This window comes from Streptopelia decaocto (assembly GCF_964273445.1).
Source record: "Streptopelia decaocto genome assembly, chromosome: 2".
Taxonomy (NCBI): domain Eukaryota; kingdom Metazoa; phylum Chordata; class Aves; order Columbiformes; family Columbidae; genus Streptopelia; species Streptopelia decaocto.
Window position 1 is genome coordinate 17,786,208 of NC_138655.1, and position 27,896 is coordinate 17,814,103.

General features: G+C 33.4%; 1 protein-coding gene across 3 annotated transcripts in view; it reads left to right on the forward strand.

Annotated features, from left to right (window-relative positions):
• Positions 1-27,896, forward strand: part of CSMD3 (CUB and Sushi multiple domains 3) — a gene marked incomplete at its 5' end in the record, with an annotated part of 631,488 nt that overhangs the window by 461,762 nt on the left and 141,830 nt on the right. For all 3 annotated transcript variants that reach the window (XM_082045128.1, XM_082045129.1, XM_082045130.1), the window contains one exon: positions 2,045-2,239. In XM_082045128.1, the coding sequence (XP_081901254.1) occupies positions 2,045-2,239 (195 nt within the window). The remainder of the gene's footprint in view (positions 1-2,044; positions 2,240-27,896) is intronic.

The following is a 27,896-nucleotide window of genomic DNA, read 5'->3' on the forward strand; positions in this document are numbered from 1 at the left end:
CTACTTTATCAAAACATCTGAAACCTACTAGAATTATGAAACATGGATTTCTTATCATAAGAATGGTGATCTCACAATATCAGTTGTCTATCAGTTCAAATCAATACCAGTTCAGTAAGAAGAAAAAATGTTTTATTTACTGTAAAAAAGTTAGTTATAATCCTAAATTAAATGATCCTTTTTTTTTTCTTTTTTTCTTTTTAATGTGAGAATTCTGACTTGAAATAATTTTCAGTTTTTCCTAAAGTCTGCCAGATTTCTCAAGTGACAGTGTGGCTTACATAGTAATTATTAATATCTATGTGACATCTCACAGACTTGTATGTTTAACTTCTGATTGTCCACCCAAATTTTTGAATAGGAGTGTTGCAGCAGTTTTGGCCTTTCTTTTTGTGATGTCACACTGTAATTTGAAGCCTTACCACTCAGAACAGGAGACAGCTGTAACAGGCACTACACTACAACTACCTATATTAATCAATGTGATTATCAAATCACTGTTCTTAATAATTAACTATGTGATGTAATTATTACTTGTTATTGTACTGGTTTTCATATAAGCAGCACACTCTGTAGATTAGATATGCAAATCCTTATACGTTGTTAATCACATTAGGAGATCTTCACATTCTTGTGGAAGATGTGAAGCTGAAATTTGAAAAAAAATCATTTTGTGTTTCTATCTTCAAATGTAAATGTACATTAATGGTTTTGTAATATTAGTCTTTTTCTCCTATCAGAAATACTACAACATAAAAACAGCTTTAGGGGATCAAAGCAACAATTATTAGCTTGTCCGCTCAGTTTCTTGTCTGTAGTAGTAACCAACAGCTGATATGTGACTAAATTATATAAAAGTCAGATATATAATAATTTCTCCTTGTTATCTGTAAATTTTCAGAAACTTCATCTTAGGGACTGCCAGAATTGGATGAAGTGTCTCTGTATTTAGAGAGTTTAAATGGCCATCCAGGAATTTCAAAGCTCATATAGTCTTTTGGAAACCATATCTACCTGTAGCAGAAAGTTCCACAGTGCAAATATGCCTAGTAAAAAACCACCTCTTTGACATATTAGAAAGTTGGCACTGGTCTTGCAGAAATTGTTTAAGTGTTCTCTATTGATCTTCTTCACAATACCGTTAAATGGTAAAGAAGAAAATCAGAAATTTCTGTCTTCTGTTTGATAAAATAAATTACTCCAAACTCCATCCTGCATAGCACAAAATCATCTGTTTCATTCCATTTTCTATCATTCCCTAATACATTTTACAGGTTTTTTTCCTTAATGAAAAAACATCACAATTTTTTTTCTAAAATCTTTACCTGTTCTCCCCTTCTTCATAGTAATGTTGTTTATTAGATGTGCTGAGGGGTTATTTTTGTGCAGTGTGTTATGTCTTGGATATTAAACACACTGATATTCACATTATAGAAGGGTGTGGAAAGGAAAGATATGAGCATATGCATATGTTTGAATGTATTTCAATATTTTGAAACAAATTACTATAAATAGCACAAAGGAGAAAAATTTAAGGAATAATTTCACATTTTTGTCCTCCAGTAAGGGAAAAACAAACAAACAAAGAAACAAAAAAGAAAAAGAAAAAAAAAAACAGTACATCATATGCACAGGTATTAATTCTGAAGAAATTCTTGTTTGCATACTGCTTATTTTGTAACAAACTACTTATGTTGATTTCACCCACTTACCAGTTTTCAGACCACAGATTTTAAAACTAGGATCTGTCTAATCTAGTGGGGCAGTGTTCAGTGATCTAACTTCATCTAACTACATAACAATGTCATTGGTTACAATGAACTCTGGAAAAATAGTTCTCATAATGTACCTCCATAGGAATTATCTAGGAGTAATATAGGAGACATGGTTTTGGTCATTATATAGCAATTTGTACAGTCTTAATACAAAGGAGAGAGAACATTTGATTTACAACTTCGTGTGTCTACAGGGTGCTCAAAGAAGACCTAAAATATAATGTTTTAAATTATATTCAGAATTCTGTTTGCATTTGTTGCCTCTGTAGCAAAGCTTCGTGAGTCTTGCTTTGATCCTGGAAATATAATGAATGGAACAAGACTCGGAATGGATTATAAACTGGGGTCAACTGTCACATATTACTGCGATGCAGGCTATGTTCTTCAAGGATATTCTACGCTAACATGCATCATGGGAGATGATGGAAGACCTGGATGGAACAGAGCCCTGCCCAGCTGTCATGGTAAGAGCAGTTTTTCATTTATTATAGTTGCTGTTTTCATTATTCTTCCTTTGTCACATAGAAGAAAGAGATACAAAATTAGAAGCAGCAATTCTAATAAACTTCTCTTTTAGGACAAAGCCTTTTTCAATAGTACGTTTAATAAAAATTAACATATTTAACAACTCGGGATAAACATTGTTTCAAGTTTTTAATAACATTAGCTAAATAGTGCTATGAGTTATTTTTACAAATAGAGGTTAATAGTAATGTCCTCTGTGCTGACCCATATTCTTGGGTCAAGAATATATATGTATTTAAATAGAGTGTTAACTATATTCTGGATGTCACAATATATGTTTGTTTCTTGTTCTTATTAATGATTTTTAAACCACATAGATGAAATATTTTGTATATACAACATTACATCATTTAATCTGTTAGAAATGTGATCTCTCAAAAAATTCAGCCTTGAGGTGCACCAAAGATCCAAACATTCAAACTTTTATGTATATGAAGAACTCCACTTATTTCAGGATTCTCCTAACTTTAGTTAAGTTACCACTGACTGACTGTCTCAAGCATAAGCATTTGAACTCCAAAAAGAGATTCAATTTTTATTTTACTGATTTGATATTAATTCTTATCAGCAATTGATAGCCACTTCAGAAGAAAAAATATTATTTTCATATATTTTTTAAGATTAAGCACAAAACCTCTCCATCTAGCCAGATATTAATAAACAACACCAAACCAACAAATTGTAAAATTAACATTTGCTTTATAAGTTAAATTAAAGTCTTCTCATTATCATGTTATTTTCAATTGTTTTTCATAATTTGAAGACAAAAAACCTGTTAAATCTGTGTTGAGTTTGAATATATTTAATTCCAGTAGAATATGGATTTGTTGTGTACTTAAATTTCTATTGGAAAGTGGATGGTGGAGTACCAGCAAAACAGAAAAAAAAATAAAATAAAAAATATATATAATATAAATTGTCAGCTATAAAGAGTAACCAATACTATAAGAATGTGAAGAACTTCAGTGCTTTCATTATCCACCAAAACTATCATGACACTGAACACCAAACTTTCGTGGCAGCAACCTGGAAATCTGGCTCTAGCAAACTTTTGGAAATGCATTCAAACTTTCAGACTTTGTGCAATGCAACTCAAAAATATTTCCCTCATCTTAAAATGAGATATTAATCCTGTTTTTTAGAGAGGAGTTGGTGAGGAAGGTTGTTGTGTATAAAAGGAGAACAGTTTCCTTCTTTGGAAGATCTTTTTCATAGGTAATGAAAGATAAAGAATTTCTTTATCAATGAAGCAACAGTTGTGTCTATTCATGCCACTTATAATCTACTTAAAAATCTTCCAATGTTATCTATTTTAACATTCACTAAAGAGAGAGTGTTTTACTTAGAAGGACTGACATGTTTATAAAAGGAAAAGAAAAAATATCTCATAATGAAGGGGGTAGGGCATATCTGTCACTGATTCTAACCAGACCATTCTTTTTGCTGCATGATCAAGACCTTATTTCAAAGATGGCAAACCGCATGCTTCTTTAGGAGGTGATGTCACAAAGCAGGCTCCATAAAAATGCCCAGCTTTGCAATTTTCACATGTTTTTCTTATGTTGCTTTTCCTCCATTTCAGAGTTGATGGAGGTTTGTAGGTATGTTGCTATATTTTTACCACATAATCAATGCTTTCCACTTTTGCAGGATTTGTCTCAAGAAAAGCAGAACATTTATATAGCCGTGAGAAAGGCAATATCAACTGATTAGCTTTCAATTACATGGAGCTGCCAGAAACAGTTTGAGAGCTTAATTTTGCTTCCTGACCACCCGTCTTACCTACATAAAAAAAATTTGCTTAGCAGATAAATGAGATACCTCTGCTTTGGCAGTTACATTTTTTGAAACTCCATTGAAACTGATAGGGTTATAGTGAAATGTATTATACAGTACACCTCAGTATATGTATTTTTTTTTCCATTTTTTAATTTATTTTTAAGAAAAAAAAAGTAAATGAGAACCTGAAACCCCTTTATACTTGTTATAAATTGATGCTTTAGGTATGAAGTAAAAAAAAAAAAAAAAAAAAAAGCTATTTATCATTCTCTCTAAACTTTTACATTCTTGATATCAATTTAGAATCCAGATTCTTCTGTTAGATTCTTTTGAGCCATATTTAACCATACAGCTTTATAAGGTAAGTGAAGCATTTCACAATATGGAAAAGGGAAATAATACTAATGAGTATTCTCATTTTGCTCATATTTAGAGCTAAGTAGGTTGGGGGAGAGGCAGAGAGAATTTTCAACACTCCAGATGGCTCTCTGGACTCAAGGGACATGCTTTACAATGTATAGAATTGGTCTTGTAAAGAATATAATTCAAAGAACATAGAAAAGCTTTTTTTCTTCTATGATAATTTGTGTAATACTTGATCACTTCCACGAAGAAAATTATTAGATAAATAACATGGATAACATGAGAGTGAAACTGATACAGGGGTCCAAAGTCCCCTAAATTCTTGTTGCAATTAATATGAATATTTTCACTGGATAGTACAATCTCAACAGAGGAGGATAGAGTACAATTTCTGTACCCATTCTGAATAACTTGGCATAACTTAAGGCACATGGATGGCCCATGTAGAGGAAGGAGTTATGGGCCTTGTTTTGAAGTGTAGCCTTTTAAATAAAATGTGGTCAAAAATAAATTCTCCATTCCGAATTCAAAAGAAAATGAAGGCCATGGCCCAATTACATTGGAAGGGCAACCATTTGGAATGGCTTTAAGCATTTTTTTAAAATGTCTGGCACATCAAGGCCCATAGGAAATCTTTGTTGAGGAACACTGATGTTCTGAGTCTGGTCAGGCTTCAGCATGAACTGGCTGATTAATTGCTCAGACTGTCAAAACTTGCTTTCCTGGGAATGTGCAAAACTAGGAAATATGAGCATCCATAGACCCTGAAAGTCAATAACTGATTATTTTGAAGTGGGATAAAAGCTGAGCAGAGGCTTTCAGTATCATAGAGGATCAGTTTTCCAAAATCTGTTCACTGAATAAAGCTGATATTTTTGTGATTGTACCTTTATGCCCCAAATATTTTTTTATGGCCTAGTCCTATGTGCATTAGGCATGACTTGCATTTGGTTGAAATAATGATTTAAAATGACCTTGAGCCTCTCTAATGGCTGTGGGAAGTGAACCAACTCATTGGCTTCATTATTTTATGAACACATGCAAAGATTATCCAGGCTAATATGCTAAGCTATTTGGCATTTCATGGTGGATGTTAAGAACAGGATGTAATTAACATATGCAGATGCAATATTGCTATGACAGAGATGATGAATAATGATTTATCTTAGCTTCAGCAGCTATAGGTAATTTTAAATTTTTGGTAGCAAGCAACAATAGTTTACAGAAAAACAAAAAGCCATGTGATGGGAAATCACATTTATGACTGAGTGTAAAAACCTTGTTCCCACTAGAAGAAATAGTTTATGGATCACTAAAAAATTTTGCTATGTTTCATATTAGTATGTTGTTTAATCCTTGGAAATAATTGAATCCAGGCTTCAAAACATCTCCATCTGAAAGACATATCTAACAATCTCAAATATTGTTATGAGCTGCCTATAATTTATTCTATTTCTCTTGGTAACAAAAGATCAGTATTCAGAATATTCATATGTACTGTTTGTCTTTTGTTTAAAAGAAAACCAAAAAGTCCTGGGATTGCTCACAGAACAATTCCATACCATGATATTTAAGAGTAACAGAACCATTCTTACTTATGATTGCAACAAGAAATCTTAATTTCTAGTCTTATGTACACAATTACATACTATAGTCGTGGTGGTTTAGTGATTAAAGACCATACTAAAATCCATATGCATATGAATTATGAGGAAGGAGAGATGATCTTGAACTACATGTCCACTCCTCTGTCATATGACCTGGAGGACAATTCGCACCACTAGGAGCTGGGAAAAGGGGTTCCTGCAGGCCCATTATAAAATCATAGAATCATTTCGATCGGAAGAGACACTCAGGATCATTAAGTCCAACCATAACCAAACCTAACTCTAGCACTAAACCATGTCCCTAAGAACTTCTGAAATGTCTGAAGAAGTACCTGTTCTTTGTGTCAAATCCTACTTTTCTGTATAAGTGTTTTGTTTCTTTATATCTGCATTAACATTTTCACAGCTATTTGAAATAGCTCAGATCAGGTTTATATCTGGAAAGTTTTAGGGTGGATGACTGCATGTAATCTTACTATGTATTATTTTGTAATACCTTAAATATTGACAGCTTTTTCATCGATCATTCAATATTGATTATTTAGTCAGAGGCTTTATAGGTCTCATTTTTATGAACTCTTTACATAGTGAATCTTTGATTCTTTTGTGGCTATTTCATACCAGTGTGATCTTTTGAAATCATGACTTTACTCAGACAGTTGTTTACATGATAAATCATAGTCAGACTAAGTACTATTGCAAATTGCAAGAAAAAAAAAAAAGAAAGAAATGTATGATTTTTGGATTTTTGTCATTGTTGACAATAGCATACAGAATTGAAAATATTCTTGTTATAGAAGAAGATAAAAGATTAAGGTATATTAGGGTAAAATACTTTCCTAACTATTTTCATTTAGGATAGGTAGGTAAAGATGAGGTTTAATTTCTAGGCAATCTAATTTATATTTCTGAAAAATGCTCAAGTATGTTAAAAGAACAAATAAAACTGGCTAGTGAAGGTCAATTTCATACATGCAAGAATCAAAGCTTCTGTTTATAGTATTTTGAATGTGAAGATTTTGATCAAAGCAGCTGGAACTTTCATCAATATTTTTTGTCCTATTGTGCATTTTCAGTGTAGAAATGTAGAATGCTTGATAATATTCCCAAATCTTCAACTATCATATTTAAGTAATTGAAAAGCATGTTTTTAAAAGGCACAAACCAGTTGTTAGAAGCCTAACATTCATTAACTTCTATCTGTGATATTTAATATTTTCATATTTATTAAAAAAGAAACCAAACAAAATATATTTGTAGACAAAAAAGCTTGTTTCTAATAGAGCAGATCAAATGCACATCTAACTGAGATTCATGTCAGACATTATTACAGGAATACCGTAGATGAATAGTAGTAGATGTATTTTGGGTTGGCTACAGTTACTGCTTTTTCTGTTTGTTTTACGTAAGTACCTTTTAATTATTTCTTGTGTTTTATGTGCCTGTTCTTGGAAAGAGGCTTGTTCTTCAATATGATAAATTTGCTTCAAAATAATGCAACTGTGGCAGAGAATTAAGTCTTCAGTAAAGACATTGTTTTCATATTTTCGAGGTAATTGAATGATTGAATGAGATAGCAGAAGAGAAGCAGAGATAGAATGAAGATACAAAACCAGGATGGCATATAATCACTAAAGAAGAATACTTGTAGAATCTGAAATTAATTCTCAGAAGTTGAATGTCTATCTTTCTCATGTTAGGAAACGGCCTCCGACAGAAACTGAGGATGACAGGACTTTAAATGTTTGGTACTTAACATATAAAGAGTGGCATGAAGACATTGAGAGAGTTACTGTGTATTGGAAAGCAAAGACCTAACTTTGTTGGTATTCCACTAAGGTAGTAAAAGTACTAAAGGTATTAAAACACATAGAAAAGGTGGCATAGGTGATGCTGCATTTGTAGTCATCCATTTGTCTCTTCTTGAAGCATAACACTTTCATTTAAAATAAATTTATCCCTACTAATTTTACGTTTAAATTATGACTAGCTAAATGATATTACAGAATGAGATTCATTCATTGTCATGGACATGTGAACAGGATGTGCCACCTGCTCTTGGATTTTCAGTGTCTAAGGGTGGTTCTGAATAGATTTCTTCACTGCCTACTTCAGAAACCTTTCTTAAATGAGCATTCATTCAAGGTATAACTGTTATTTTTCTTATGTTGTGCACGTCTATCATGCAATGTTATGCTTGCACAATATCTTTGAGTAGGTGAAGTATTCAAATTCATTACATTTACACCGTAAAACAAGAAGACAAGACTGACACTTTTACTTTAAAACTACTCAATAATTCCCTTAGATATTTATAAATAAAATCTGTAAAATCAGTAGTGGAAAAAAAAAAAAGCCATAGCCCCCTGGAGTGGCTGTATTTATGGTGCTGTGCAATGTAACTAGTTACTCTATTGAGTTTGCATAACTTTGTGTTTAAATTTGTGAAGAATGAAATGACATGAGAGGCAAGATCAAGTGTGTAGAGAGGGAAAATTTTTCCTTTAAAATAATAAAAATTATGTTTATTATTAGATAATATTATTTATTAGTATTATACGTAATAAACTGATGTTGTATTTACATTAAAAAAAGGCTGAAATATCTAACACTAGAAAGTTAGTTGATGCCAGAATTAAGGTGATCATGTGTTTGTAACATCTTCAACTGTGATCTTATATACTACTGTGACTGGGAGAGGGCATCATGTTTTTTTGTTTTGATCAAGTGATAAAGACTAACTTATGTGTGAAGTAACCATATGAAGGGCCACTATTTAATCTGTTTCAAGGTTTGAATTGGTGTAACGAATGAGTCAGGCAATTGCAGAAGGCACAGAGTGTTCTTGCAGGTAATGACTCTGAACATTACTATAAATGAGAATGTGTTTATCTGTGTTTAATAATTCGATAGCAATGTTCAGTTTAACCATTAAGCAGCATGATTTATTTAATGTTGTCATATGTTGACTTCTTACAAAGAATTTATCATGACATGTATTTTATAGAATCACATAAACCTGAGTAATTAGCAGTAGAAATGAAATCAAGTAGGATTCTGCTTTGAATATAGAAAATGCTACTCAAATGCTACAGACTCTGAAAAGTTAGTTCTTAAGACTAGACTTGAAAACGCAATTGAGGGATTTCTGAAGAAAATATAAAGTATTGTATTTTATTGTGACTGAAATATCTTCTGAATAATAAATTTTTGTTTTCCAAGCTTCCACTGCCTGTTTTTTCAAATATATGCCCAATGCTTTACCATTCCGAGCTTTTCTCCCAATACAACCAGTGGAGAGAGACAGATTTCTTAAAAGATCACCAAAAGAAATTCAAATAACTTGTTAGGAAGATGTATTTTTCTGTTTGCATCTGGACTATGTGAACAGGATTTACTGTGCTTGCATGTTCAGCAGGGCATGACTTAGAGCAGCAAGACAGCAATACTAGGTACTGTGAAATATTTGAATATGCTGTGTGGAAGAAATACTACTTGAGATTGAAGCATACAACAAACTGTTTTGGAGGGGTTGAAGGGTTATTTTTGTGTGTGTGTAAAAATCTAGTAGCTAGAATATTCCTGAGGAAGTAAAAGTATAGGCATCTAGGTCTGAGTATACCTTAACCTCTAAATCTTACACCACAGATACTTTTCTGCACGAACACATTACTCTTCCTCCATGGAAAGGAGATTTTGAACACCAAGAACTATCAAGTCAAAAAGCCAAGAAGATAAAAACTAGCTTGCACCTAGTGGATTTGGCAGTAGCTGAATAGAGATTTGTCTATCAGTGTATACTTCTTGGAGATAGTGGGTTTATTTTTCCCACAAAACCCCACAGTTTTTGGAAAATGTGAATCAGTTCTTCTCTTCATATCAGAGAAAGTTTAAAAATGTTACTAGAATGAACTACAAAGTTTAATAATTCTAGAAAGCTTAGAAAACAATTAAAAATAGACACATAGATATGCCCACAACAAACATTGCTTTGAATGTCTGACGTTTTGTACATACATTTGGAATTCATAAAATAACTTTACAATGTCCATTGAATAATAAGTGCTGGATGTAATTTTTCCAAGCTTTCCTTTAAGAAGTACTAGTGTAATGTAATGATAAATAAAACATAAGAAATGAAGAATAGTAGTTAATTACAATAACCTTATGAAAATCAGCTGCCAGAGAATCCTAGTTTCCAAGGTATTTAAGGAATTAGTTAGAGTGGACGATAAAACCAGGTAATTCATCTTCTGTCAAACTAATTTTGCTGCCAATTTTTAGAAGCCTAGTTTAATGAAGGAGAATTTAGAAAGAAGGAGAAACAGTTTAAGCTATGTAAATGTTGATTTTTTTTTAGGTTTAATTTTTTTGTTTGTTACTACAAAAAATGTATCTGCAATCAAGCATGTATATCTAATCCACAATTTCAAACATATCTGCTTACATGCAACTGTTAGTTTGAATAAACATAATGAATAAGCAAGGAAAGCAGGGAGCTTTAGTATTATTGAGAATAATGTGTAATGATAATATATGTAAATTAACTGACAAATGGGTTCTAATTTATTTGTCAATAAAAGTATATAGAAAGCTCAGATGAAAATGCAGAATAATGTGATTTTTTTTTCATTTAGAATATTAAACACTGATACTTGTTTGAGTGTTTGATACTTGGGTGAGTGCCACAAGGACGGAGCCAGGCTCTTCTCGGAGGCAAACAATGATAGGACAAGGGGTAATGGGATCAAGCTGGAACACAAGAGGTTCCACTTAAATTTGAGAAGAAACTTCTTCTCAGTGAGGGTGACAGATCACTGGAACAGGCTGCCCATGGAGGTTGTGGAGTCTCCTTCACTGGAGACATTCAAAACCCGCCTGGACGTGTTCCTGTGTGACCTCACCTAGGCGTTCCTGCTCCAGCAGGAGGATTGGACTAGATGATCTTTTGAGGTCCCTTCCAATCCCAAACATTCTGTGATACTGTGATTTGAATATGGAAATTTTCCAGAAGAGTGAAAAATGTTATTATTCCTCAAAAAAAAAAAAAAAAAAAAAGCCATCCTGTGTTTTCAGGTGGAGACAGCTTTTTAAGTAATGTTTAAGTAAATATATGCTTGATTCTGTATTAAATATAGACATCCCAGGTACCTAATTTTCTTTGAAGTTTTTTTAGAATAAACAACATGGCTGCAAGATATTCTGCTCTTAAAAGGGAAAAAAAAATCACTACCATTTATTCATGCAGATAAGCAAATATTTATTTTCCAATGCCTGTGAGACACTGAAGTAGGACAGGATTATGTAGTATCAGTCAGTAATCAAGGTAAGTCAATTAATTAATAACTAGAGCTAAAGAAACTAATCCAGTCATCTGCACTGGCTATACCTGATAAATATGCATGTTTCTAAATTAACCTTGGGCAGCAGTCTGATCATCTTCATTCTTCTCTAATTAGACTACAGTAACCCACTCAACTGGAAGAAGATTTATTTGGTGAGATATGATGGTGGTTACATGTATAAAACTCAAATTTCATTCTTTGCACAAGTTTTGCCACTTCACACTGACTGTCACAATGGGGACTAGGGGAGGATTCTGTGAAGTAGAAAAACCTACAATTAAAAGGCCACATTGTTTTAAAAAAGGAATTCGGTTTTATTTTCCTCTTGGTTGGGCTACATATAGCAGTTATTTGACCTACTCTATGAATGATCACAAGATCACAGAATCACAGAGTCACAGAATGGTTGGAGTTGGAAGTGACCTCTGGAGATCATCTAGTCCAGCTCATGTGCTAAAGCAGGTTCACCCAGAGCAGATCACACAGGAATGTGTCCAGTAGGGTTTTTAATGTCTCTAGGGAAAGAGACTACACAGCCTCTCTGGGCAGCCTGTTCCAGTGCTCTGCCACCATCAAAGTAAATCTTCTCCTCACATTAAGATGGAAACCCCTACGCTTCAGTCTGTGCGTGTTGTCCCTGATCCTGTTGTTGGGCACCACTGACAAGAGTCTGGTCCCATCCTCTTGACACCCACCCTTGAGATATTTATACGCATTGATAAGATCTCCTCTCAGCCTTCCCTTCTCCAGGCTATGGACTGCGAACTGGCTGAAGGGAAGAAGCCAGAGAGTCGCAGTCAATAGGGCGTCTAGTTGGAGGCCTGTATCTAGTGGAGTGCCTCAAGGGCCAGTACTGGGGCTGGTAATATTCAATATATTAATCAATTATTTGGATGAGGGATTAGAGTGTACTATCAACAAGTTTGCTGATGACACCAAGCTGGGAGAAGTGGCTGACATGCCAGAATGTCATGCTGCCATCCAGCGAGACCTGGACAGGCTGGAGAGTTGGACAGGGAAAAATTTAATGAAATATAATAAGGGAAAGTGTAGAATATTGCATCTAGGTAGGAACAACCCCAGGTTCCAGTATAAGTTGGGGAATGACCTATTAGAGAGCAGCATAGGAGAAAGGGACCTGGGTGTCCTGGTGGACAACAGATGATGATGAGTCAGCACTGTGCCCTTGTGGCCAGGAAGGCCAATGGCATCCTGGGGTGTATTAGAAGGGGGGTGGTTAGTAGGTCGAGAGAGGTTCTTCTTCCCCTCTACTCTGCCCTGGTGAGACCACACCTGGAATATTGTCATCCAGTTCTGGACCCTTCAGTTCAAGAAGGACGAGGAACAGCTGGAGATAGACTAGCACAGGGCAACAAAGATGATTAAGGGAGTAGAGCATCTCCCTTATGAGGAAAAGGCTGAGGGAGCTGGGTCTCTTTAGCTTGGAGAAGAGGAGGCTGAGGGGTGACTTATTAATGTTTACAAATATATAAAGGGTGAATGTCACGAGGATGGAGCCAGGCTCTTCTCGGTGACAACCAATGATAGGACAAGGGGTAGTGGATTCAAACTGGAACACAAGAGGTTCCACTTAAATTTGAGAAGAAACTTCTTCTGAGTAAGGGTGACAGAACACTGGAACAGGCTGCCCACGGGGGTTGTAGAGTCTCCTGCTCTGGAGACATCAAAACCTGCCTGGACACCTTCCTGTGTAGCCTCATCTAAGTGTTCCTGCTCTGGCAGGGAGATTGGCTAGATGATCTCTTGATGATCTCTTGAGGTCCCTTCCAATCCCTAACATTCTGTGATTCTGTGAACAGATTCAGCTCTCTCAGTCTCTCCTCATAAGAGATGTCAGCCGCTTCAGACCCTTAATCATCTTCGTAGACCTCCACTGTACTCCCTCCACTAATTTCTTGTCCTTTTTAAACTGGGGAGCCCAAAACTGAATGCAGTTCTCCAGATGCAACCTTACCAGGGCTGAGTAGAGGGGTATGGATAACCTCTCTCAGCTTGCTGGTCACACTTTTCCTAATAGATCCCAGGATATCACTGGCCTTCTTGGCCACAAGGACACACTGCTGGCTCATGGTCAACCTGTTGTCAGCCAGAACTCCCAGGTCCTTCTCCACAATGCTCCTTTCCAGCAGGTCAGCTGCTTACCTGTAGTGGTTCCTGGGGTTATTCCTCCCCAGGTACAGGACCCTACACTTGCCTTTGTTGAATTTCATCAGATTCTTCTCTGTCCAATCCTCCAGCCTGTCCAGGTCTCACTGGATAGCAGCACAGCCTTCTGGTGTATCAGGCCTTCCTCCCAGCTTGGTATGGTACCACCCTTGCTGGGGGTGCACTCAGTCTCTTCATCCAGGTCATTGATGAATAGGTTGAACAGGACTGGATCAAACACTGACCACTGGGGAACCCCACTAACTATGGCCTCCAACCATCCAGCTCTGCCATCCAGCCAGCTCTCAATCCATCTCATAGTGTACTCATGCAACCCCACACTTCCTGAGCTTACCTACGTGAATGTTGTGAGAGACAGTGACAAAAGCCTTGCTGAAGTCAAGGTAGACAACATCCACTGCTCTCCCCTCAATTACCCAGTCAGTCATACCATCATAGAAGGCTATCAGGTTAGTCAAACATGATTTCCCCTTGATGAATCCATGTTGACTAGCCTGATAAAGTCATTGGCCAAATTAGAGGACAGACGCCTCTTTTAAGATCTCATGGTTCTTGATGTTTCACTCAGAAGCTGCATGCATAACTGCATAGCTGCTTTTTTTTTTTTTTTTTCTGATATCACACTCTCTTGAAGGAACAGTAGCTTCCAAACCAAAACTTTATTTCTAGGTTTTAGGCATTCACTGGAACCTTTTTATTGTATATGAGGTTTTATATACTGAAGAGTAGCTGCTGTCTGCTAACAGAAGTTAATATAATGCATCACAAATTTATCTGACACACATTTGTGTACTCCAGCTAATGCAGAAGTTGTTTTGTTGTTATGAATTTAGGCTACATTTCCTTCCCTATTGTACTGCACCTCGTTTAGTATTTTTCTATTGTTTTGATAATCAATTACTAAATTGATAGTTTAAAGCTTTACTTATGTAGAACACTAGGAAATACACTTGTATGGTTCCTGGGTTAATTTTTAGTTAAAGATATATTCAGATATTAAGCTATATTTAGAGTTACAATTGAGAGCACATATAAGTAACTGAAGGTCAGAGAACATTATAGTGATATTTTAATTACCCTCAGTTCAAATATTAGTGATTCAGTTAACATCTTTTTATTTCAACATTAAAAGTACCAAGTGACTAGAGAAACAGCTGGCCTAAAACAGAGCAGATTTTCTCAATGAGACTAAATGTGACAATAATGTACTCAGAATATATCCAAAGTGCCTTTAATGCACTCAAATTGGACAACCTGGGAGCAAAGGAAGAGAGAAAACCTAAAAGTAATTATTGATTTTTTTATGGGGAACTATATCGAACTGAAGAAGCTCATTGAAATGAATTTGAATACAACAGTGAAAATTATTTACTGGTGACCTGGAAGTCATGTAGAAATACCAATTCAGAGTCTCACTGATCAGAAGCAAAACTAGAAGTATCACTAAAAGAGGTGGTGAAACAACACACTCAAAGAATTTAATATAAATTAAAATAAGTATGCCAGGAAAATTAAATAATATTCAAATAAGGTTAGTAGAAAATGTGGCCAATGAGGTTTTGAGAAAAAACTTTACAACATGTGAACCTAATCTAACCTCTAAAACACTTTTTCAGGGATCTGAAAATTAGGAAATCTATTGAAGTGTCAAGCAAAATTCAAGGTCAAAAATATATTTAAAGAAAATGTAATTGCAGACAAGCTAAGTAAATCATGATGTTATGTTTGTTATGCGGTTATGTTATGTCATTATGTTACATTTCATTGTGTTACAATATGTTGTTATGTTACTGAGGTTACCAGAGACATCGCGCATGAGAACCATTCCTTTGGCTCTAAGGAACTTTGTCAAAATGGAAGCAGTTAGAGAATAGATGTTAAAGAAAATCAATAAACAGAAACATAGCAAGTTGTTAGGGTGAGACAGTCTTTTCTGTGTAGTTCTGAAAGAGCCTAGATGTGAAGTGTTTGAAGTAGAAATGTTGACCTAAAGGTTTAGCTATGGAAGATGGTGAATGTGTCAAAAAACTTCCATGATGAACAATTGGCCAATTTCCACAGTAAGAAATTTGTTAGAGTTTAGAAAAAAGAATAGAGATGTATGGTTAACATTTTGAAGTAAAATCAATATAACTTTTGAAGAGGAATGTGGAGCTTAATGGGAAGTCTAAGAGCTCAACAAGCCTATGAATGAAATTAACAACAGTTGATACAGTATCATTAAATTTTTAAAACTTTTGAAAGATTTCCAAAATGAAAGGTTATATTTTAAGGGAAATGTAATACAATGTGTTAGGATTAATATTAGATTTCAAGGTAAGAATTGGAAGTTGTTGCTGTGATGGTAGGTTTTATGTTATTTAATTAAAAAAAAAATGCAATAAAGGAAGCTTACCACAAAGATCCCAGGCACATTTGTGTTGGGAACTGTGCCATCCAATACAACTTCACATAAAATTGAGATGACAAAATTCACAGATATCACAAAATTTTACTGCATAATCAAAACTAGAGTCAACTGCACAAAGATTAATCCTCAATACTGTGTGACTAAGGATTAAAATGTGCATCCATTTCACTTTTGTTAACTGCAGGAATAACTCTAAGTATAGGTATGTGATGATAGTCAATTAACTTTGACTAGTAAGGAAAATTACCTTTGCAGATTAGCAAAATTCTAGCAGGATTATACTTAAAGATTTTTTTTTCCCCTCATAGAGCATCTTAGCTCATGAGACATATTCTGATGAGTCAGTGTTAACACTAGAACAAATAAATATAGCATGAAAGTAGTGTTTGCTTCTTGCCTTCAAATATAGGAGAGTTTATTTGTCAGAGCTCAGAGTTCAAGGAAAAATAAAATTTATATTCTCAAATGGAATCCTTAGTACAAGAAAAAAAAGAGTCTTAGATTGCTGAGAAGTACAATTAAAAATACCTTAAAATAGCTTAAACAAAGTGCCTTAAATCTATCTTTTTGTTGCTGAGAAATAGATCTGTACCTTATGCCTTCTTCAACTCAGTGATTTGAAATGCAGCAAATAAGATTCCCTGAGTTGCTGACTATGTTCACATGTTGATTCACAAGTGAACAACATGTGAAGGCCTTCCAGACACACAAAAATAAGCAACCTTGTTTTGTTTTTGTCTTATGGCATCCCTAGGGATTGAGGATTGCCTCAATTAACAAAATTCAAAGATTATTAAAAATCTTTTAGCAAAAAAAGCTGTTATGATTCCTCTTATTCAGAAAGTAGATAGTTATTTTTTTTGTGTATCAGTTCGATACTTCAATAGACTTATCAAAGATACTTAAATATTTAACTGTGCACAGTTTAACTTCCATAGGCTAGTCCTGGCCATGTTCAGAAGTGAAGGCTATTAGCTAAAGATGTAGACAAACTGTTAATATGTTTCATTGTACTTTAAACTGGATAGTGATTTTCCAACTTTTGCTTCATATGGGTAATACATATATTCCCCTGCATTTCAGTCTGGCAACCTGACTGAATTTAGAATGATGTTGCAGCTATAAAGCTAAAAATTACAGTCAGCAACTAGATCAAAAATCGTGTTGACTCTAGTGATTGTTTTTCTTAAATTAATAAAAAATATCAAATAGTAGATTTAACAGGACTCAAAAGAAGTTGGTCCTTTCTAAATTTTTAAATAATTTCTAACCAGTACAGTTCACTGCAAATCTATCACATGCAACATACTGAATTCACTTTATATTTAAAATAACAGGGATTAAAAGGAAGGTTACAGAAAACAAAAGGAAGATTAAGTAAAAGGTTTTAGGTACTCCAGAAATTATTTGAAGATGGACTTAAAATTTTATTTAAAATCTATGGGGATATATGAGATATGGACAGGTTGTTCATCTAAATGTGTATTCACATTTGCAAAATCACATTACTTCTGTTGACAAAATCAATTCTGAAAGAAAGGTGTTCTTTGGATTCTGATGAAAACTGTGACTCTAGAGTATTTCTAAGTCTTGTAATTTCTTTATATACTTGGAACAGAAACTGTCAGGACTGTGTCATTTTCAACCATGGCCTCCCTCTTTTTCATCTACTTCTTCTTCTGCCTCACCTCCCTAGGCTATCTGCTGTCCTAGACATTTGCTTTCCTTACATGTACTCAAAGCTTTGGATATGCATAGAACATAGGAAACTAGAAATTTAATTTTTGCAGTCTTGCTTTAATTATAATCTATCATTGAAGAATTAGCAAAAGATACAGTACAATTAGAAAGTAGCTACACATTAAAGAAGTAAATAATATGCTCAGCCAAGAAGGAAGTATTTGAGATTTTTAGCACTGGAGAAATTCTGAGCTTCACTGTTATCTAAGAGGCCCCATTGACAAAAACAGCCATTCTTAGTCTTATATAATTCTGTAACTAGTGGTTGAAATGCCTTTATTGCCTTTGCATGTGCTGACATGCCATACTGGTTTTCAAAATGTAGGAGTGACACTACTGGTGATGTCAGAGTAATAGAGCTGGCTGCTACAGAAATTTTTGTTGTTGTTGGTTTTGATGGTTTGTTTGTTTTTTCTTATTGCTTGTTTTAAAGGCCTATCTTGCATTAACATTTTATTTTACATTTTTAATCAGTACTTGTGCTTATTTACTGTTCATTCCATAGACTAAATATTTTGCCTATCATTTATTTTATTTCTAACAGTTGTTTCTTATCCTGTTTTTCATTCCTGTGTTTCATGAATTGGGTCCTGGTTCCTCACTTTCTGGGATGAATTAACTCTTTTTTTGTTTCCAGCGTGAATGTGATTATACTTATGGATTGCATTTGGGATTGTTTTTGGTTTTCTCTCTCATGTGTGTCTTTTTCAGTCTGGTACTTCTTCAACATTTTGGTTAGTAGTTCTCTGGAGTGGGAATAATTGTATGTGTTTTTCCCTTTGCTGCTCATAGAGATTGCCTAGATTATTAGACAGCTGTGTATTAGAAACCTAGAATTAACAAATATGAACCTGTGGCCTTTTCTACAATAACCTTAAAAGACTTTTTTTTGCCATTTGAGAGAGACAGGCACTTGAATGTATCTATCCCGAATACTATGGGATGAGATGAATCATCCTTTGGGGAAATACGTTTCTTTTAAACTTTATCCCTTTACAGATACCTATCTAAAAGCAGCAATGCTTTGCTGTTGTTGTTTGCTTGGATTATTTGTGCTTCAATATACTTCTTTTTCTCTCAGTTATATTATTGAATTGTCATATTTAATTTGTTACTGCTTTGAGAATGACCCTATGTGATCTTTGAATTAACTCAGATATTTAAATAATTGAATTGAGATGGCTGTTCTTACTGTTTGTATTTTAATCTGTTTTCCCTTTTAACCACAGAACTGTGTCTATTAGAATTAGTACTGGTTGGGGTGTACCATGACGTTTTATGAACTGATAAAGTTAGTTAGTTTTCAGAAAGCTCAGAGTTTTAACTTTCAGAATTTTAACTTTCAGAATTTTAACTTACTATTCAGAAATCAAAGATGGATCCAGCAACAGGAAACCATAGCTACAGTGAATTAAAAACATAATTCGATTTAAGAAAACAAACAAACAAACAAAAACCCAACCCCAAACCAACCAAACAACCAACAAAAATACCCAAACAAAAAAACCCCACCACGTTTTGCCTCTGGAAAGTATCTAGTATTGAGTTGTTTGGTTGGATATAATACTCCCATTACCACGATGTAACCTATTGACTGAGAATTTTAACTTTCATCATCACATCTTGTAGGTTTCTTCTTCCACGTAATTAAATTATGTTTTAAGTGTGTCCTTGTTATGGAAGGTTATGGAACAAAAAAATATTATCATTAAGACCTCAACTGCATTGTCTATCAAATTACTTAGAAGCAGTCATCACACTCTTCATCACACTCTTCATCACATAATAGGAATATAATAGGAATGATTGTCCTTAAACCAAGTAAGTAATGATATGTAATGTAGACATAAAGAATGCACAGGTAGTAAACAAATAACACAGATGCCATATGGTCTCAAAAAAAAAAAAAAAAAAGAAAAAAGAAAAAGCTTCTGAGCGGAACAGATTATTATTTCTTGTGAAGGGACCTTCAAATCTTAACCCACCTTTCATTCATGCTTTCTTATGACTCACTGTCTCAGTTCTGCTATTGTAGGTAAAAATGTGTCAAACTTCGTTAATCTCTGACTTATTTTTACTTCTACACATTTCTTTTCCTCTTGCTGTCTAAATAGACCTATAAAACTCTGAAATGGTTTCCATCAAAAGGCTCTACTACTGCAAATTTTCTTTTATCATATTTTTCATTTATTTATTTCATTGGTAGATAAATTGTTTTAGAATTAATTTTTGTTTTCCTCCAGAAGTTCCATAAATAATGTCAAAGATTTGCTGCAGAAGGTTGACTTGAAAATAATTTTTAATTTTTTATTTAGTTATTGTTTTTCAGCTGTAGAAGCTATAACTCTGATGTGCTCTTTCAGAGGAATGAAAATGTACTGAAGCACAGGCTGACTGCAAAGACCAATTCCACCTCCATTTATTATGAGCAGAGAGTGTTTCATTGCAAAGACTTTTAATCTAGCACAAAATATGTTAGTCAACATTTTCTTGTAATAGAAGGCTCCGTTCTCAGAGCCTGCTACTCTAACTCCATTTTATTGGCAAAGACCAAATAAAACATTACTTAAATGAAGAAACCACAACATTATTCAGTGATTGTTTCCAAAGTGAGCCAGGCTCCTGGAAATGTCTCTCACAGGGTTCTAGTGCATTTATCAACTGGAGCAAGAGATCTCTGGTGCATTAAGAAACAAAAAGGAGTGGAAGCACCTCACCATCCTCCAGCTTGTCTGAAAGTGCTAAACCAGAAACACCCCAGATTACATCCCTTTTTCCACAGGCAAGCTAAACTGAAAGAAATCCTTGCCTATTGCAGAAAGGCCATGTGATCACTCAGTGTGACCTTTGTGAGGCACATACACTTCCTCCAAAAGTTAATAAATTAGTGCACTAAACATCACTTAAGAGTCTAGAATACTATACCACACTGGAAATTAACTTATGACAGAGATACCTGTTGAATTATTTTCCTTACAGAAAACTATTTGTTGAATTTTAGTAGAAAAACCAATAATTAATAATTCTCAACAATTTAGCTGTTTAAGATTCAAAATTTGCTAGTGCATCTGTTGAACAGTGATTTAACAACAAATCTAATTTCAGCCTGATTTCAATCAGTTTTATTTTTTTTAGTTTTATCAATAAATTATTAATATATGAAACATACTTATTTAATACCTGATTATGCTTAACTACTAGATATTTTAACATCTACAGGGTTTGATAATAAATAATTCCTGATGTGTAGCTCTACCCTGACATTTAAAAATCGAAAGATTGCATAGAATATAACTTTTTATTATAAAAAATAGGGGTCTCAGTTTTCGAATTTGCCTTAGTTTTCTCTCTTGTACTTTGACAATTCAAATAGGAGCAGAGAATTTTGATTTTATGTTTCTGCATTCTACTGTCCATCTAAAATTGACATGGCTTAACTCAGCTGGTACAGGAAGAGAAATATGTCTAATTTCCAGCTAGCTGCATTTTGCAAATAGACAATATTTTGGATAATAGCCAATATTATGAAGGAGTCATCAGTTGGGATTACATTCTGCAGCAGAAAATGTGTAGGATTTTGACCTTCTGCCACTTCTCAGTTCATATCTGAAAATTAATTTCAGACTTTCCACACACTTAATAAAAATGAGTAAATATAGTAAACCAATTTTAAGAAACATGATTTCAATATCGAAGAAAACTATATAGAAATTTTTAAAATTGTATGCACCACAGTTCAGAAGAAGAAAAAGAATATATTTGATATTTAATAATCATTTATCATTAAATTGAGAGCAAACTTCTTTTTTTTTTTTTTTTTTTTAATGTTAGGTTAAGGATATTCTCCTTTCTACTATTTCCCCTGAATGTAAAAACATATATTAAACTGTATAAAATCTGCTTCTCATACCTTCAGAAAGGTATATCTCCTTATAAGTCATATTTTCTTGTTTATACATCTTTCAGAAAAATTCCAAGTTTTTTATAAGTCAAGTTTATTACTTTTTTTTTATTTTCGGAAGAATTGCTTTTTGGAGCTTCTCCCATTTTATATTTCTTTATTCATAAACTTTTTTTTTCTTTAAGACTTCTGCCTTTCAACCTGAAATACTATCCTTCTTCTTCTAGAAAAAATAAAACAGCCCATCACACTATAACAGTTCAGTTTGCAGTTCTAGTATTGCTAGCACTGAGAAAATGGAATGTACCCCTCTGTCATGCTACAGTCAATTAATATAGATAGATAATAGCCAATTATAAAAAGGTGAAGTATCGTCTCATGTCTGCTTAGATATACTTAACTCATTATGATAGATATATGTATATGTTATTTTCTTCCAGGAACCACCAAAAAACTCAGTAACTTCCCAGAAGTATTTATAACAATATCTAAAATTAATTGATCTTACTAAAATTGTTGGCAGTCATTTCCTGTCCTGTCATTTATGGATGAGAGAAAAAGATAATTTCTCTAATCTTTATCTCAATCTATCACAAAAAAGTGACCAGTCTGTCCATGGTCTGTATCTTCACTTTTGCACGGTAAACAAAATCAATTGTTCAGAAGTTCCTGCTAGATCATATGAGAACCTTCTTTTTTTTTCTTTCTCTATTTTATTTTATTTTATTTTATTTTATTTTATTTTATTTTATTTTATTTTATTTTATTTTATTTTATTTTATTTTATTTTATTTTATTTTATTTTATTTTATTTTATTTTATTTTTTCTTTTTAAATGCCAAAAGCTTGATGTAATATTCCTGCTGAGACTTTACCACTCTTGAGTGGAGCAGAAATGTTACCTTTTATGCCTAAAATATGAAAGCCTAGATTAGAAGTGTCTTTGTCTACATCAATGTTGTATTGAAACTCACATTCGATGTTTGATCCTTTAAGTTTTTCTGTAATATCTAGATAGTTCCTTCTGATTTTGCATTTCTACATTTCCTATTTTTTTCAAGTTGTGACTAAGAACTTATCTGTTTAACTTATTGTTGTTTATTTGCTTGGTTTTAATATTGTCATAATTTCTCCAGTTTCTGTTAATGATTCACGCCCTGCCTTAGTAAACTGCTGAATTTCTGAGGGGATTTTGAGGTCAGAGTTTATGCACTGTTATTCTTGGTTTTTTATTGTGTTTGCAGATGCATAATCAATTTTACCTACCTGACATAAAGCCATATTGTACCATTTATTTTTAAGCAGTATTCCTTATTGATTCCACTAAGGAATGCTGTTTAAAAGTGGATGGTGCAATATGGCACTGTAATCTGTAATTACAACTAAATTCTCTTAGATATTAGCTCTAAAAGCTAGAAAGTAGGTAAGCTGAAAGCAGTAGTAGGAATTAAAAGCTTCAAGCTGCAGAAAAGACACTTTGTAACAAGAACATTGAATTCTTCAAATGGTGAAGAGATCTGAGATTGATTTTCATACTTATGTAGTCCATTCTTTACAGTTCTTTTACTGAAGTATTTCCTCATGGGTTCTTTCTTTTGGTTAAACTGCAAAGACATGATGGAAAACATAGAAGAAGTCAACACATGGCAGAAGCTTTTAACCCTGTGATATTTGCTGGAGTTATAGAAAATTTTATTTTACAGCAGTAGTTAGGTTTAGATTACAGGGATCTGTGGTTCTATAGTGTGATTTTTCCTCTCTGCAGTGATCATCTACATTTCTTTTACAACAAGCACATACTGAAATGTGAGAAAAGGCGTCACTGATGATGGTAATGCATTTTATACTGTATTCTGTTTACTAATGCATTGCCATAAAGAGGGAGAATTCAGTTCTTTGACAAAGCTGCATGAATACTAATGATTAAAACAGATAATCTTTCGTATAAAAAATCATACAAATTTAAGATAAGGACTGGGTGACATGTTGTTATGATAGGGTTTCTTCAAGGATGGCAGCGAGTGCTATTTTACAAGACAAGATACCACTACAATAAACTCAGCACACACAGAAAAGTAACTTTTTGTCATTAATGCTTGATAATGTTTCAAAGAAACAGTGAAAAATACATCAACATGCTGATTATTATCACACACTTACCACAATCAAGTACCTTTTTCTCCTTTAGTGTTCACTCCAGATCCTGGAAAGCAGGACAAGGACACCATACTGAGTAGTATTTTTGTGTGTCAGAGAATAAATTAAAGTAGAAGGAATTAAATAATATGATGCAGTATTCCAGAGTCTAAGCAAACATTATTAAAAAATAATGGAATACCATAATATTATTTGCCTTTTGAACTTTTTTTTTGTTAGTTGGTTGTTTTATTCTGCAGTATTTTCTTCATTCTTAGAGAAATAGTGATCAACATTTATTACATTTTTTTGATGTTAGGTACAATTTACATTTGTAAATGTGTAGGTAAGTCTCTCAATGTACAGCATAATAATTAGGCACATTGTTTTTCACAAATTTTCAGTTTTGAAGCTTGTAGTTATTAGGAAATGAACGAAATCACTGTAAAACTAATGTAAAGACAATGAGACCTACAAAACTGAAATAAGTGTAAGTAAAAGTCAATAGGTTACATTGTGGTAGTGGGAGTATTATATCCAACCAAACAACTCAATACTAGATACTCTCCAGAGGCAAAATGTGGGGGGGATTTTTTGTTTGTTTTTTTTTTTTTGTTGGTTGTTTGGTTGGTTTGGGGTTGGGTTTTTCTTTGTTTGTTTGTTTTAAATCAAATTAATGTTTTTAATTCACTGTAGCTATGGTTTCCTGTTGCTGGATCCATCTTTGATTTCTAAATAGTACTGTTTACTGATGATCAGGGTAGAATGTTCTCTTCCTGAAACTTCTGGCATTTTAACGTAAACATTTCTTAAAGGATCAGGAAGGAAATATAGTCAGTGAAATGTATGGGTTTACTAAAATATCAAATAAAACTCTTCCTCCTTCCTGATACATTAAGAAAGGTGTTGGAGGCCAGTCTTGCTGCTAGAAGAACTAATGATTTATGAAGTTAAACATTTTCTCAGATTGCAAAGGTCAGCTGTGTGCTTACATCTTGATTCAACTTTCCTTTATACTACTTGTTTTGGAGATCCAGGAGTGTGAAATCTTGTGAGAATAAAGAGTCATTATAGCAGCAGTTGGAAAAGTAAGAGACCATAAGAGAAAAGGAAAACTCAGAAAGAGCAGAGTGAAAAAGTCCAGAATGAGAACTAAGTGAAAGACATTGCTACGAAATACTCAATGCAAGTATTTTGTTATTGCTGCAAGTTAAACTTTATGTGTGTCAGAGTGACAAATAATTCATCTCTAAACCAATCAGTACTGAGCATGTTATAGCATAGACTGCAGGCAACTCTGTTTAGAGACTTTGCACCTAAAGGAGCCCTTTTGGAAATCCTGCTTCCAGCCTTGTACTGTGTCTCTTGTCCTCTTATGTGACCAGATACATGCCCGCTATATAATCTGTGCAGATGTATATTGCTTTCATGGGATTCAATGTCTGAGAAAACCTTTTAGATGTTTCAGACAATGCGTCATATAAACATTTTAATTTATATCAATTGTAAAAACAAAATGGCATTATGTTCACGTTTTAGTGACACTGAAGTTGTTTTAAACAGACTGTAGTAGCAATGAGAATGAACAAATTTCTGAAAGTGCAAAAATGTATTCAGTATTTTTTTAACTTGCAAAAATTGCTGGGTTTAATATCTTTTAGGAATCTATGTGCATTTGTCAATGAAATTATTTTGTGTGATTATTTTTATACCAGCTGTGTTAATACTATCTTTCAAACACTGTGAAATATTTTGGCTAGACATATACATTGCTAAATAAAAATTCTACCTCAGAGAATCAAGAACACTTTGAAAATGTACTAACTTTCTAAAATTCTTGTGTATAACACAAATATAATTAGTTTCTCTGTTTTCCTAGATTTGAAAAAATGTCGTGGTGATAGGATATTAACTTAAAATTCACTGCTGATTTTAGATACACAACTGCTAATAACAGTAATTTGAAGTGTAAGATATTTCACTGAAGTAAATAAAACTTGCAAAACTTCTAGTAAATTTGATTTTTGTTTGAAAAATTATGCATGTTCAGTTAATTTATGGGAAAGTACATTTGTTTAAAAGAGTCTGGTTTTGTTTTGTTTTTAATTTTGTTCTGTTTTAAGTGTATTAGTAGTTTTGTAAAATCACAATTACTTTCCTTACCTGCATAACCTTTAGGAATAAGAAAGAATTGGGTTATAAAAAATCCAGACTTTAGAAGTAATGGTCTACTACATGCTGAGTATGAAATTAATTGTTATTAACTAAAAGTATTGATATTGTATGCTATTCCTTAAAATGTTATTAAAAATTAAGAATGAAATTCTGTCCTTTTTTTTGTCAATGGTGTTGACTTCAGTGGAATCATAGTTTTACTCAAATTTGCACATTATTGTACATCTGCAGATTAGAGAAATATAATAATGACGTGGGTGTTGGAGTGGGACAGTATTATTGGTCTTTGCTGCAGTAACTTATTTGTTCAACTTGCAAACAGTAAACAATGAAATAGGATTAGGGAGCAGTAATAAGCTTTTTAGCAAACATTGCTCTAGTTTTAGTGCTTTTGTTGCTTGTGTTCTTCCATATTCTCTTCTGTTTCATCCAAAATCAGGAATAGAAAATTTTGAGTACTTACAAGCTGGTAAACAGATCTGTTTTCATTAAAAAATATTTGTCACATTCAGCTAGTGACGAGATTCTCGTCTGTGTTTTTTCGAATAATTCAAGGCAAGTAAGTTCCTGGATGTGAGGCTTATCCAAGATTCTGTTGCCTCTTGGCAAAAAGTACCAATAATTCTATTATCTAAATAAGTTTTCACAGAGAGCATGTATTTCTGATATTTTGCATGATGGTGGTTTGAGGGAAGACACTGAGGTGGTTCATTTAACAATAAAGAACAATATTCTGTATATGTATGTTAGTCTTAGTGCTTACCCTGCATCTCAGAGTGGGTCCCTACCAGTAAAGCTGCACTGAGCATCGCCAAGACTATGTCTTGTTCTGGATCCTGAATGATTTGCTAATCTCTAACGTATGTGCCACATCTACCACACGCACACACACATGCACAAACAAAAGTCAAGATACTTTGTTTGACCTATTTCAAATACCATGACTTTCATGTTAGCCCATTAAATAATTTAGAAATTATACATGCAGATTGGAGAAATAGGTGCCATCTGCTCCCATTCCAGGTACATAGTGTCAGACTCTGCAGCTAGACCATACTGAAAAGAACCACTGTTAATGTAAATCACAGAAATCCATGCTCAAAGCACTATGTGGCTTTGAGTTGCTAGCATTAAAAGACATGTTCTTTTTGTGGTATAAATTTTATGTGAATTACCTAAAAATAGTCTTAAAATACATTATTTTTAGCTACACTAATACATAGCTTGTGTTTAGTGTGACAAGTAATGAGATCATATCTTCTGAAATAAAAGTAAGAAAAACATATTTTTCTTATTTAATATAATTCAGAATATATTAATGTTTTGAGAACAAACCATAAAAAACAGTGGGTTTTTTTGTGTGTAGCAAATGAAACATTGAGTAGTTCTTATTTTAGAAAGTCACTTATGTCTTAACAGAGGAAACAATTTTGATAAGTAGATATGTTAACATTAAACTGATTAAAAATGCTTTATTGTCCTAAGTATTAGAAGATATATTCTAAAGAGATGCCATAATCTTGACAATAGATTAAACTACTAAATTTCAAAGTGTTTATGAGAAACAAGTAGCACATAGGTAAACACTAATGTTTACAATTGTTTAATACAAATTCACCTGAACAACTGATGAAGAAAAGGAAGAAAAAGCACTGTTTCTTGCTTGACATTTTTGAATAATGCCAAATGCTGATTTCTGTAGTTAACCTCAGAAAAATACACTGTTGTAGCAAATAGCATTGTTATTTATCTGCCATTTTATCAAGTATTAACAATATTAATGGTCGAATAAACATGATGTTCATGTGATAAAGTGTTTGCTCACAACTTTATATATAATATTATAAGTAATTGAGATAGAAATAAGGTGTACATCATGTTCAGTCAAGGAATACTGACTTTCTTATTTGAGTAGTTCTATACATCATTTTGAATTATGAGTCTATTGGCATG